This window comes from Populus alba, chromosome 13, assembly GCF_005239225.2.
Source record: "Populus alba chromosome 13, ASM523922v2, whole genome shotgun sequence".
Classification (NCBI taxonomy): Eukaryota; Viridiplantae; Streptophyta; class Magnoliopsida; order Malpighiales; family Salicaceae; genus Populus; species Populus alba.
In genome coordinates, this window is record NC_133296.1 from 12,572,235 (window position 1) to 12,586,894 (window position 14,660).

Genomic DNA, 14,660 nt, shown 5'->3' on the forward strand with positions numbered 1-14,660 from the left:
GTGTTGGTACATTAATAGAAACATTCTTTCCATGTCCACTGATGGCGATGACAAGGAAAAAACAAAAAACCTGAGTTGGTTAGCAGAATAACAAGGTAACAGAAGCATAGACAAGAAAGACATGGAAAGGAACATGAACTTCATTTATTATGAACTGAAACTTGTGCATCATAAAGAAATTGTGTTGGTACATTAATAGAAACCTTCTTTCCATGTCCAATGATGACGATGAAAAAAAAAACCCTGCGATGATTAGCAGAATAACAAGGTAACAGAAGCATAGACACATGGAAAGGAACATGAACTTCAATTATTATGAACTGATTCTGTACATATACAACTAACAAAAACTATAGCCTAATATCCTCTAAAACAATTAAATACCCCCCCCCCCATATACTCACCAACTTAAATTCTCACATACAAAAAAGAAAGGACTTTTATCACTCATCGTCTGCCTGCTGACATGAAATCTTCCCACCACAAACCAAAGACAAAACCCCCGATATGGAAAATTTGCATTTGATTGGACACTTCTCAATTTTCACAAGCACAGACCTTTGTCTCTGCATCTTGACCTTCATGCTGATACTACTAGAAGCTTCTTATTGTGTCCACTCGGTCAATAACATCCAAGGTCTTGATCCAGTCTATATCAAAGTTGATGACAGGAACAGAAGATGGCCTTCTAATGGGAAATGGATCTTTTCTAGTTTCGCCCATTGGCGAGTGGCTACTACTTTTACTCAGCCGATGATGCTTGCTTAACCTGGTTTTTGCAGTATCAAATTCCTGACTCTTGCTTATCCCAGGTGTCTTTTTCCTCTTACTCACATCCCGAAGCATCTCTTGGTCTTCAATTGTCAATGTGGGGGATGGGGAGCTTGGCTTTTGTGTAGACAACTGAATTGTTTTCTCATTTGGGGACCGAATCGGAGATTTAACAGGAGATCTGGGACCATTGCCAGCTCTTACTTGGCTGACAAGATGGTGAAGCCAAACCACCAATTCAAGAATATAAGTTTCAGTCTTCTCCTTGTCTGCATGGTGTAGTGTCTCTATCCTGAGCAAGTCGGTCTGTCCAGCAGGTTTACGATTCACCTCAGACCTGAAGAATTTGTTGTAAGGAACTCAACATGGGTGACATACTAAGAAAGAGAACGAGCAGATTTGGAACTCACCCTGTATTCGCCCATTCTCCAACCCAACCAAATCCATGATGAGCTCTGGTTAAGTGCATGCAAAAATGTAAGCACAAGGATAAATAATTGGAAGCAAACCAAGAGGAGAAGAAATATAAGTGCAAAACATTAGTGTGTTAACAAAACCACAAGAAGTTTTAGCTCCTGCTTTAAAATCTTCTGTTTACAAGGAACATACAGTTGGGGTACATTGATTAGTGGATGGGATGATACTGGATGTGACAAGGTTGTAACATGTGCGGAGGTAGAACAAAATTTGGGTATGGGACAAGAGAAAAGCTGCTTTTCATCCTGTCCCATGTGCAAATCAAACAACAAATACAAGTCAAGTTGTCCTGCCATGTCTTGTCCAGTCCCATGTACCAAACACTACCTAACTTCACTAGAGTAATAATTTGTTAGATTGTGATTACTATTAGTATTAGTGGATAAAAGGATGCGCATGCCTCTGAACATTAAATGGAATTGAGCAGAACATAAGATGAGGTATCAGAAGGTACAGCCCAGCCAAGGTAGAGAAATTTAGACTGAGCTGGCATCTTACTTGGTTGTGTTAGTAGCAATAGGAACAAGCCATTGCAAAGTTTTCTCCATTTCAGCTTTGATTTGTGAGACTGTAAGCTGCAAGAACATTATTTGAAATATTAATTATATCAATGCATTGACAAGAAAATGGCTAGAAGTGAAATCTCAATGAGCAAGTCAGTCCCAAGGCAACATCGAATGATACCTCTTCCTTAACTTGAAATGACAATATTTTAGAGCGCAAAGCAGATTTTATATTTGGTGGCAGCCCCTGGTACAAAGCATCCCTTGTATTTGGAGGCACAGAACTTGATCGGGACACCTGATCACATTAAGGCATTAGCTCAGACAAACAAAAAAGCCAAGAAGAAGAAAAACAAGAAGCAACAATTAGATAACAGCTTCAGGACTGCAACCCTGGTTAAGGAAACATTGAAAAACTCGAAGCTGACATTTGAGATACAGAACCAAAATCCTTAATAGCAAAGATAAAAGGGTATCAAGTCTGGTGAAATCATAAACTCACAAGAGTATCAATTTGAGTGACAATGTTTGCATAATGCAATGCAAGACCAGCAGGCCCCAACTTTTTATGGTTCGAAGAACTTTTTACTGGTCTATTGCCATCTGCAAGTGAAAACATCAGTTAATGAAATCACAAATAGCCAGATAAATTTCATATCACTTCATTGTCCCAAGCAAGAAAACAAAGAGAAGAAGTGTATATATGTGTGCATATATATATAATTAAAAATTGCCATTAACAAGAAATCCTAAACCCTGTTTGGATTGCTTACCAGCACTGCCAAAGGCTTCATGAATCTCCAAATGCAAGAAATGGACAATATCTACCAACTTCTCCATCACCTACGCAAACAGGATGTTAGATTTATGTTGCAATAACACTAAGAACAGTTCCAATGAAAAAGAACAAAAAGATTTATTGTGTAGCTATCACTTGACAGATACAGAATATGCATGGTCCATCCAACATTAGAAGTGCACTGCTGCATGCTTGTGGTAGGATCATAAACACAATGATCAACATGGTTGAATCATCGATGAATGAAACACTAAAATAAGGCCATATTTGTCTCCAATATGCCCCTAGAACTGGCACCACCAGCCATCTCAATGCATTACTGCTTCATACCTCTTCCAAAATCTTAGACCAAAGCGACTTCTTCTTCAAACTTTTCACATGCTTCCTTTGGCTCTTTAACTCTGCCCTCAAAATAGCAAGACTGTCCCCTACAAATGAATTAAACGCAATGAGACAGCATCACTTTAGAATGTTAATGTTGATCATAACAAGGAAAATGTGAGGGCAAAGATTAAAAAAATTAATAAGAATAATAAGAAATAAAGGGGGAAGTTCAAAAAATTAAGGGGTGCAAAGATGCAGTTTTATCTGGACCTATGTGAAAAGATTAAAAAAAAATATATAACGACTTAAGAGGGGAGTTCAAAAATTTAAGGGCTTCTCCATAACATAACTTCACCACAAAGGGGAAACAAGGAGCAAGCTCAAGCATAGAAGGGTTGCACTCCTTTCTCTAAAATATTTTATTCTGGTCAATATTATGGGCCAATCAAAAGATAATCACAAGCAAAATGAGACTTAAACTGCAATTCACCTTTTTGAGTAGCATTTGTTTTATCATCTTCCTGAAGCTTACGCCGGTAATCTTGTTCAAATCTGTCCAAGGCATGCATTTCATGATACAGTTCCTGCAACCCAAAGGAAAAATTTCTTCATGAGGAAATTTACAAGATAAGCTTAAGAGAAGTACTAAGCATGAAATTGTATGGGTGGATATGATAATGAGATGAAATTAAACTGTGGGAATAAATTTCTTATCAAGGTTTATAGATATGGATGTACCACATCTCATGCAAGATTAAAAATTGGCAGCATATGAAGGAGAAACAAATCAATAGCATAAAACACAAATAATGCACTAGCCGCACATAAAGCAGACTCTAGATGCCCATAGATGACTTCAGTACAGCATACTTGGACAGTTGATATAAAGTTACTCAGTTATGTTCAAGTCACAGCATTTGAAAAGTAATCATATTTTGATCTGAAATTTTTGTCATTAGATGATCAAGGAGAACAGTTTAAAATTAAGTTTATAACATCTTTCATTTTTCAAGAGCATTTTGCTCAATGACCATGTTGTGAGTGAAGATTTTGTTCTTGGCTGTGAATCATTGTAGAGTATAGAACATCTTAGATGTTGCAAAGAGTTTGCTTTTTGGTGTTTTTCTCCTCCTCCCCGCATTAAAATCACGGCCAAAAGGAAAAGAGGGAAATACAATAGAACTGAAAAAACTGAAAGTCACACTCCCTTTCAAATTAGAATGGGTGGTACATCCAAATCCTTCTTTTGCAGACAACACTTCCACCAGAACAAAGAAAGAAAGAACATTGTTAAATGTTTTCTAATCATCACACCTAGATATGCAATGTCTGCTGAAACTTAGGGGCAGTTATATACTATAGTATTGTTAAATACTCACTGCTGTATACTGAACCAAATTCATCAATTGTTGCATAACTGTCTCTGCTTCATCCTTCAATTGCATTTCAGGTGTCAATTCTGAACCCAACCTAAAAAAATCAAATAGAATGACTGAAATATAAGAGCCTTATTTCAAATATTCTGAAGAATAATCCATATAAAACAGATGCAATTAGCATTACTTTTCAAGATAACGGTCCAAGTTGTGCCACTGAGGATCTTTGCATCGGTTTCCAAAACGCACCACTTCTCCAGAAAAAACTTTTAGTTCTTCTCTGTCATAATTGTGTAGTGAAATGATTAATATTTCTTCTACAAGTTTTCTAGGCAACGCTATAAGATCACTGTAATAAAATGTATGAAAATCTGTTTCAAATTAAAATAGAAATTTTGGTAATATCAACCTCTTATCAGTTGCTGCTAGCCTCAAGAGTTCATCCATATCTCTAGATATTAGATTTTGCACCCCCTCTGAGGGAAGTACAACTTCTTTTAAATGTCTAATGTTCTCTTCTGAAAGGGATTGCATTAGATTAGCACCCTTAACAATTGTGTTTGCAACTTCAAAAGCTAAAATTGAAATCTTGTCCCCTTTTGTTGTCAACCCTGAGGTAAAACCACTGCTAGGATTTAAATTGGTCATGCTACTACCAAGTGTGTCCAGTACATTGTATGCCTTCCCAAGCCCAGCAGTACCAGCTCTGCCTAACAGTGAGCTCACTTCTGAGACCTGCAACACCAAAATAACCAGCTTTTTTAATTGAGCAAAATTTTGATACACAATTCCACAGAGCAACTTACATCATCCATCTATTATCAGTGTGTGTGCGCGCGCGCGGGCATGTGAAAGAAGATCCTACACTGAAGTATTGCAGTGTGGACACATGAATTAGCTCCATGAGCATTGCCAAGTACATGATCATACCATGCATGAATTTGATAATTATATTATAAGATGCAATGTATTTGGAGATAGAGGATTAGTGAGCATTTAATAACATATGATGAAAAAATCATCTCCTAGAACAAGAAAATGCATCCAATTTCTACTTACAAATAACACACACTGACTCTTACAAAAAATATATAGGACCATGATTTCTGTTTTTTTTTTCTTTTTAATTGCTTTGTACTCCAAAATGGCTTCAATGCTTGTTGAAACTTTCACCTTCTTTCAGAAGTACTAAACCACACACATGCTTCATTAATTTATCAACATTCAATTATTTTTCTTTTCGACTCCTCTATGCTTATATAAGAGTGAAATGTTTAAACCATAACATTATGGACACTTTCACTATATTGTTATTTTATTTACTAATGTGGCGATACACAAAACGATTTATTCATGTAATCAAATAAGTAGAACTTTAATAATTGTTAATTCCCGTGATTATATAGATGCTTTTTATCAAGGAAGTGACTTTTTTTGAATAAATTTAAAAGTACTCACATTTGTGCTTTAGAAAATATACACATCATAATATGGTAGAACTAATGTCTACATGGTTCAGAAGCAAATAACTGAAATGATCCATGTCAATGTTATGAGGCATTCAGAGAAGTAGCATTTTTCTCAATTCAATCAAAGCTATGAACTTTTTAAAGCATTGTTTTTAATAATTTTCACCAGAATCTGTAAATTTACAGTGTGAACACATGGGTAACTAGTGCATAATAAACTGCAAACAACTACATGAAACGTGCAATTGCCTAACTAAAAAAAAATTAGTTTAGAGCACTAACAAATCTTTCAGATGACACAAACAAAACACGTTTTCTTTCTTCTCTTATATTCCTTATCATCCTCCTACTCGAGTTATCTAGAAATGTCAAGCTTAGCTGCATGTAAACAGAGCACTCCAATTCCAAGCAAAACCTAAATGTTTAAATAATTATGTAACTTTATTGTTTGTTACCTTTTTGTTCCTGAAATCAACTTTCCCAAGCAATTGATTTATAAAATGCCTTCATTTCTCAAATATATTCCAGGCTCCTGATTCGACAATAATGTGATATTGAGGCAGTCAATTAAGAAATAAGCCCCACCTCAAGGACGACTTAATGAAACTTAAAACATTTAACAAAACTAAAATCAATGACAATGTCATCCTCCTTTGTATTTTAATTCTTGATGGAATAGACTTTATGAACACATCAAAGAAAAGAGACTTTAGGAGGGAATTGCATAAAAAAGCAAGGGGAAAGAAAACATGAATGCTTAAGCAGCCAGAATTGGATATATGTAGACATGATCCCAATAAGCAAGTGCACCACTACAAATATTCTTACAATTCTTCTCCTCCTTCAAGCTCCAACAGAAGCAATTAACATCCTTAGAATAATACTACTTTTGAACCTAAAATTCCTCTCCAACTGCTCCCCAAATCTAGCAACATATTAGGAACTTAAGCAACTATAAAAGAAGGAGAATACATGGAAGTCCTGGGTAAAAATCAATGAAGATAGTTCATTATTTGCCATCTCTAAAGCACAAATAAAACCAGCTAAGAATAAATTTCTTCCTCTTTGACAGTCTCTCATGAAAGAATACGAGACATAACTGCCTCCATGGATATAAAGTACGTAGGAAGCCTGCTCACTATGCACTATTCCACAAGAATGTTCTATTCAGCCATCACCTCAAACCTTGTAAAACTTTTTCATTATGATGATTCTTCCTAGTATATATGTCGCACACCATATCCACCTTCAACACATACAGGAAATTAAAAGCACCTTCACCAACTCCAATTTTGCATGTCAAGAAATATGTAACTCTCAAGGCATCAGAGAAAAGGGATTTTAGGTTACAACAACTAATTAAAAGTTTGGTCCTCAACAGAACACAATAATAGAGACAAAGGATCCGAATAGCCAATACTACTAATTTGAGACCAAGGGTTAGCATTCATGTATCCTAGGCAATATATGAGAGTTTCTCCCACATGCTCCAACGTAGAATACTCCCAACAAAAGATCCTACTTTGAAAGGCTCCACCAGCATGATGCCCCATCATAAAGTAGAACCTATTGTCCTTTACCTTAAAAATGATAACTTTAGAAAACTTATTACCCACTTCTGATGCTTCCACAAAAGTGAAACCCAACAAAGTTTCCAAACCGGGAGACACAAACCTGCCTCTCTCCAGGCTCAACATTGCTTAGCCATCACCAACTTTTAAAAGCTTTCCCTGTGCAGTAAGCCTCCACATCAAGTTTTGATAAAGCTCTATTAAATGTGTACAACCTTCTCACACACAACCAATCAGCTTGAATGGAGAGATGTGCCCTTTTCCCCAATTTATGCCTGATCATCCAAGACGTTCCACTGTGCACAAAATCTCTCCACAATTTCTCAAATCCTTTTCATGGACCAAAATGGGTGGGTAAGATAGACAAAGTTGGTAAACAGAGAGTACTCTTAATCAAATAACAATGCCCTTCCACCCTTTACCCCCTCCCCAACAAACATTGAAAGTTTGAAACTTCCCAGCTCTTCCTTTTCTTTGCATGAAGGAATCTCATGCGAGCTCCTCAAGGGAGGACCACAGGTCTTCAGATAAAGATGCCAAATTTGATTCTCACTTGATATCAGAAATAGCAGATAACATCCCCCATTTAGAAACTTATATCTCATCCAGTGAAAGAATGCAATCTTTCTCAAATTAGCCCTATATCATATTAGGTACCCCAAACCAAGGAAATATTATCACATGTAATCAACTTAGCATTGCAAAACAATAAAGGATTGTTCGCAGATAATAAATGTGAAGCCAGCAAATCATTGGACTTAACCCCCCGCCAGTTTTCCATGTATATCTGAAACATTCTACTTGAGGCTTTCAGCATACCGCAAAAAGAAAATGAAAATAGGAGGTGATGGATGCCCTTGAATCAAGCCTCTCAAATAATAAAGAAGCCATTCATAAATCAACTAGAACTTTTAGCTCTTCTAAGGCATGACAGGAGACACAAAATAATACACAGAGAAATGACAAACAATTTAATCTTTGTTCCCCACAGCCAGGAATCGCTCATTACAACTTCTTTTTTTAAATAACACAAGGATCCAAATCCAATGGGATTTGAATTTCTAAACTCATGATAAAGGAAATAAATGGGCATAGAAAACAAGTGGCATGCTCATTCAACTTGCTGTCTGGCCAATGCGTTCAAAGTTTTTGACCAGAAGTTAGTAGTTATGAGAATTGACAGACAATTTTTTGCATTTCATAAAATAAATATTAGTTTTACATATTTCGTGATTTGGTTGCAGCTTTTAACAATCTTTTCTAATGAGTCCTAATCTTCAGTGACGTGGTGATGGCCTCATTTCAGTGGTATAATCTATGCTTCAAATTTCATAGTTAACAAGCATAACTACCAGGAATGCATGTCAAGTAAACACTTTATACTACGACTTATGTTACAAGCTATATCACAAATTCAACTGAAAACATCACATAGGAAACTCCAGACTGAAGAGAAGGAATTGATAATAATTTGACAAAAAGTAAACAACATACAAATTAGACTAACCTTTGCAACAGCTGCCGGCTTGGACTTGGTTGATCCGGATTTACTGGATAGAGCCCTTGACAAGCGAGGAATCCCATCATCAATGTCATCTGGATTCACCTCATATTGAACCACGGTCACTTCCGGAAATGAAAACGGTTCTCGTAGCTGCTTATTATCCACGTTCTCCACAATTGGAGATGGATTTGCATTGTTATCTATTTTCAATTCACGAGTCTGATAAACCAAACCAGACCCATGACTAAAATGACCATTCAACTGCGGAAAGCCTCCACCGGGAGCATTATCTACAGTCGAGCTCCTCGAGCAAAGCCCCCCCATTGTGATGATCACAAAAATATTCAATTATCGTTCCAAAGTTCCATACAAAGGGTAAAAGCTTGTTATTTACAAGAATCAGAAAAACCCTTTTATCAAATTACACTCAGGAGCTCAAAAATGAAGCGATTGCTAGCAAATCAAGAGCACCCTTAATAAGTTCACCAAAGAATTGTTCTAGATCACTTCGAAGCCGAAAATGTAGTTCCTTGTTACATCAAAATCACCACAATACCAGTTTTGATCCCTGCGGCAGTTCCAATCCATTAACACCACCGCCCCACCAAAACTGTAAACCAAGAAAACAACTCGCCAATAAGTTCCTACTTAAAAATCAGGAAAAGAAAAGAAACAACATGATCAACATCAAATCAAAAGGACTTATACTATCAAAATTAAAAAGAACAAAACAACCCAAAACTTTTAAAATAGGATTTGTACAAATTCAAGAACACTAAAAAAAAATGACAAGAGAATCAAATTAGCTTATGTGCTGATGAAAACAAAAACAACCCAAAACTACAGTCAAGAGAAAGCATCAATCTTTACTGGAGAAACACACAGACCTAAACAAATGCATTAAATTTGAATCTAATTCAAAACAAAACAGAAAGACAAACTTACCAGTTTGATAGGTAGAGATCTGCGATAGACAATATAAAAAGATTGCGACTTGTGCTTTATTTTTTCAAGTAAATACAGAATAAAACAAGAAACAGCCCAGGAAAAAGATATGATGATGAAATAACGAGATCAGTAAGTTTAAGTACAAATACAAAGAGGGTTTTGGAGAGAGAGTCTAAGCGGCTATGGGACTGTTAAGAACCAAATAATAGCAAAACTACTACAATAACTAGCAGAGAGAGAGAGAGAGAGAGAGGGGTCAAAACTCCACTTGCTGCTGCTGCGAGCAAGCTTGCACACTCATAGCTACTTAACCATGGCTTTATTACCATTTCTCATTTTTCAAACATTCAACGCCCACTCTCGTTTAAGGCTCTAGAAACACACTTCATTTTTATTTTTGTTTTTTTGTTTACCATGATTATACCATAAAAGTTTTGTGATTTTTTGCTTTTTGACATATACGTTGGAATTTTTATTATTAAAATACATTGTGAATTGAACAGAATCTTAATTGATTTTTAGATTTCATGTTTTGATATTTATTATATTATTGAAGGCTAGTTGAAAAACTTTCTCTGCATATCAAAAGCTAATGTTTCCTTAGTCGTAGTAGCTGGCCTTCCATGTAAATCAAGTTTATGTTTAAATAGTCTCTACAAAATAGAGTTTTTATTTGACACACACACACACACATATATATCTTAAATTCATACTTGAATATATGAAAATAAAAATGTTTTCAAACTTGATTTTACTATGATAAAATTATATTGATTCTCATTTACAAATCTAATTTTGTATGTGTTTTTATAGCAAAGAATGAAGGTTCTTTTTTGGTAGTATATGGTTTTAATTTTTATATATTATATTTAAATAAAATTTAATCACAAGTGTTTTAAACCGATATCCAAACAATTTATTTTATAGAATTATCTAAATTTAATGCTTTGAACCAACAAAAGTAGCCTAGTAGTATTCTTAATTATAATTAAGAGCATGTTTAAAAGTGTAATTGCGGTTGGTTTTTTAAAGTATTTTTTATTTAAAAATATATTAAAATGATTTTTATATTTTTAAAAAATTATTTTGATATTAGCGCATCAAAATAACCTAAAACACTAAAAAAATATTAATTTAAAGTAAATAAAAAAATTTAATTTTTTTTAAAATTACTTTTAAAACACAAAAAAAATAGTAAATTCAATTTTTAGTTGTCTTTAAGTATGAACACTATTATATTTGATCCACATCTACAATGTTTTATATATATAATTAAATTAAAGAGAAATTATTTGGCATGTGAAAAAAATATATTATTTATTTTCTCTCACGTGCATACACATGATTCCTTGTTCTATATGTAACGTCAATAAAAAATATAATTAAAAAATATATATAGTAATAAGGGTGCCAAAACTCTTATTAACCAGGAAAGAACAAGACTATGTATTATTATGGGTTTTTTTTTTTTTAGAGTGAAGAAAAAAAAGGGGGGTTTTGTATCAAAACAAAAGAAGAGAGTGTATCCACGCGCCATGGTGGGTCATTAGCTAATCATTTTCCCTTGAACAAGGTAACCCGGGGAACCCCTTCAACGTTCACACTTTCTAATTAATCTCATTGTTTCGGTGTGCGGATGAGAATTTAATCCCAAATTGATGCATGTTGACCCGATTTAATTTAAATAAATGAGTATATTTTTGGATTTAATATATAATTTATAAATATTATTAAACTTGATTTAAAATTTATTTAAATTTAATTCAAAATATATATTTATATTATATATTTATAAAATATTTAGATTTTTTTAATTCAATATGATATATATGCATATTTTAATATTGACTTAAAACGTTCCTACACACAATTTCACACACACACACGTGTGTGTGTGTATAAACTATGCTTTAATTAATTAATAAATAGTAATAGATACTCATCGGATAACTGAAACTCAATGAATTATTTATAAATATCTAAATTTTTTATTATAATAATAATAGATAGGGATACGGATATCAATAAATCTAATACATGGATACTCATCATCATTCCTACTTATGGGCCTTAATTTAACTAATTAGAAAATAATCACACGATCAAATGTGTTTATTTGGGAAAGAAATCATTTTTTTTTAGAAAATGTTTTTATGAATTAAAAATATATTAAAATATGTGTATTTACTAGTTAAAAATAAAAAATATTTTCTTAGATACACATGCTTTCTATTTCTTTAATTTTCTAGAAAATGGTTTGTTTTCCAAATTCTCTACGATTTTTTTTTCCTTATTTCTTATCATCCTTGATTTCTACACAAACCTTTGATATGTTTTTTTTTTATATTTGATTTTTATTATTTTATTATTATTTATTTTATTTGAAATAATTTATAAAATTAAAGTATTTATTAATTTTATCATCTTTCAATTTTGTTCATATGTCAAATCTAGTTTCTATTTTTTTATTGTTATTTTTTTACTTTGATAATTTTTCTTTCTAATTTCATATTTCAACATTAAATTGGTTGAAAGCTAGGTTTCTTAGTTGAGCTTGAAACTAGAATTTCACAGGTTGTAAGTTTGGGAGATTAACCCTGGTTTCCCCCCTTTTTTTAAGGTGTTTTTTTTAGTTTTTTTTTTTAATTTCATCATTGAACATTTATTTAAGTTGATATTAGGTCATGTTATTTTTTTATTGCTTACAATAATTTTTTTTCACTGATTTTAAAAATAACATTGATTAGCCCAAGTCTTTTTTTTATTGTTCTTTGTTAAATTTAGCTTTTTTAAAAGAGTTTTTGTTTTTGAATTGAACTAAATTAATTAATTAAATATAAACATGAGATGCTTAGTTCATGATATTTTAATTGTTTTGCCTTTTAGATTATTGCTTTAATGGCACGTGTGACCTCTATCAATTTTATCATATAACCTTTTTATAATGACGTTAGAACTTTCTTGATGAGCTCTATTTATTGGTGGGGCGGTGGTTACGACAAAGAGACAATGAACCTCCAACAAACTTTTTTTTTTCTCATCTCGAGTATGATATTGACAACTTATTTTTTTATAGTTAATTATTACAAATTTTTTTATTTGTTGTCGGTATCTTATTTATAATTATATTATTAAATTAACCGAGTTTATTAAACCTGATCAAATCAATAATTAAATTTTAGATATTTCTTTTTTATTTTAAAACATTGAAATCGACTGAACAATTGTTTTTTATGTTAGAAAAATTATAATCCAATTCATACCGTTTTGCAACCCACTATCTAGAATGACTCGAAAGTCAGTTGAAATAGATTGTTTGAGTTACAACTATTTATTCAAAGTCCTCACACTACTAAGACTCGTGGGAAAAAAAAACAAGTTTTCAAACTATTGAATTTTCTACATTTAGACATTCTCATTCAGTTTATTTAATTTATTATTCATTGAACAATCAAATAACCAATGATAATAGAAGAAGACTAATTTGACATAAATTTGAACAAACAAAAAGAGTGCCCCACAATCAATAAATAAAATAGTGAATTTGGGCAGTAATATTTTTCAAAATAAAATAGTGTGCCCTCCTGTACTTGTTTTTACATTTCAAAAGTGCTTTTGAAAAAAATTAATTTTTTTTTTTTTTTTATTTGCTTCAAATTAATATTTTTTTAGTATTTTTAGATCATTTTAATGCACTGATTTCAATAATGATTTTTTAAAAAATAAAAAAAATATTATTTTAATACATTTCTACATAAAAAATATATTTTAAAAAACAATCACAACCACACTTTCAAACAGACTAGCAACTTTTCCAAGAATACCTAAGAAGCTAGAGGCATTCGTATGATCCAATCCTACATAATGACTAATCAATGGGCACTTGTGATTTTTCAATCTTGTTCACATGCAAGAAAAGCTCTTGATATATATATATATATATAATATATAGAAAATCCATAAATTGTTTTTGGAATTGGAACGTTTAAAACGAAGTATCTAAAAGCAATTTATTAATTTTTTTTAATACATCAAGCCGATGTGAGGAATACGCTATAAAGATTGTCAAGAAAAGGATGTTACGTCTAAGTTGATGCAAAATATCCCTATCACTCTAATTAAAATACATGTGTTCAGACCATATGAACAACAATGGAGGTCAAACGAATATGAACACGAGAAATTCCTTATGGAAGGTGCTTGATGGCGAGACAAAACAGAAGTGACTTTGAGGACTCCCTTGTTCATATATGATTCTTTGACTAGGAGGGCGGCAACCGCTGAGTCTTCAGACGAGTAAGATCCACAAACAAAGAATTTCGATTATAGACGGTAAGCTCGATTTTTTTTTTTTAAATTTAAAATTAGTTTTTTATATATATATATATTTTTGGATTGTTTTCAATAGTAGATATTAAAAATAATTTTTTTTATTTTTTTTTATTTTAAATTAATATTTTTTTATTTTAATATCATTTTGAAATACTGGTTTCAAAACTGATTTTTAAAAGGAAATTTTTTTTTAAAAAAACAACCATGAATACATAATAAAAAAAAAAAAGTGATTCTAACACTTCTCATTTCAACATCATATACCGATGTTCCATCGTTTAATGACTTTAATCTAATTGGAAAGAAAAAATAAAATATTGCAATTCTTAGCGTGTGATTAAGCTTAGAAGTAAATTTGATTTTTTTTTTCTTTTCCTTTTCTGGTGGTAAAGATGAGGGGCCAAACGCATATGATCTCACTATGTATTATACATTATTCTCACTCCTCTAATATTAATAATGATAGGTTTTCTTGGCTAAGTGATAGTGAGCTATTCATTTATAAAGAGGTTAAAGGTTCAAATTTTATATTTAAAGTATTTGAGCTAAAAATCCTATTGCAAAAGGAAAATAAAATAGTACTATT

The 14,660-nt window shown here is 32.4% G+C and overlaps 1 protein-coding gene across 1 annotated transcript; it reads right to left on the bottom strand.

Annotated features, from left to right (window-relative positions):
* Positions 1-290: 290 nt before the first annotated feature.
* Positions 291-10,071, bottom strand: LOC118035510 (protein PSK SIMULATOR 1). Its single transcript, XM_035041097.2, has 13 exons — positions 9,740-10,071; positions 8,798-9,404; positions 4,660-4,985; positions 4,438-4,530; positions 4,254-4,344; positions 3,365-3,458; positions 2,881-2,978; positions 2,525-2,594; positions 2,254-2,354; positions 1,933-2,049; positions 1,747-1,823; positions 1,182-1,226; positions 291-1,108 (listed from the first exon to the last, which is right to left on the bottom strand). The coding sequence occupies exons 2-13, from the start codon at positions 9,116-9,118 to the stop codon at positions 595-597; spliced, it is 1,947 nt and encodes a 648-aa protein (XP_034896988.1). The 5' UTR covers positions 9,119-9,404; positions 9,740-10,071; the 3' UTR covers positions 291-594.
* Positions 10,072-14,660: the final 4,589 nt, after the last annotated feature.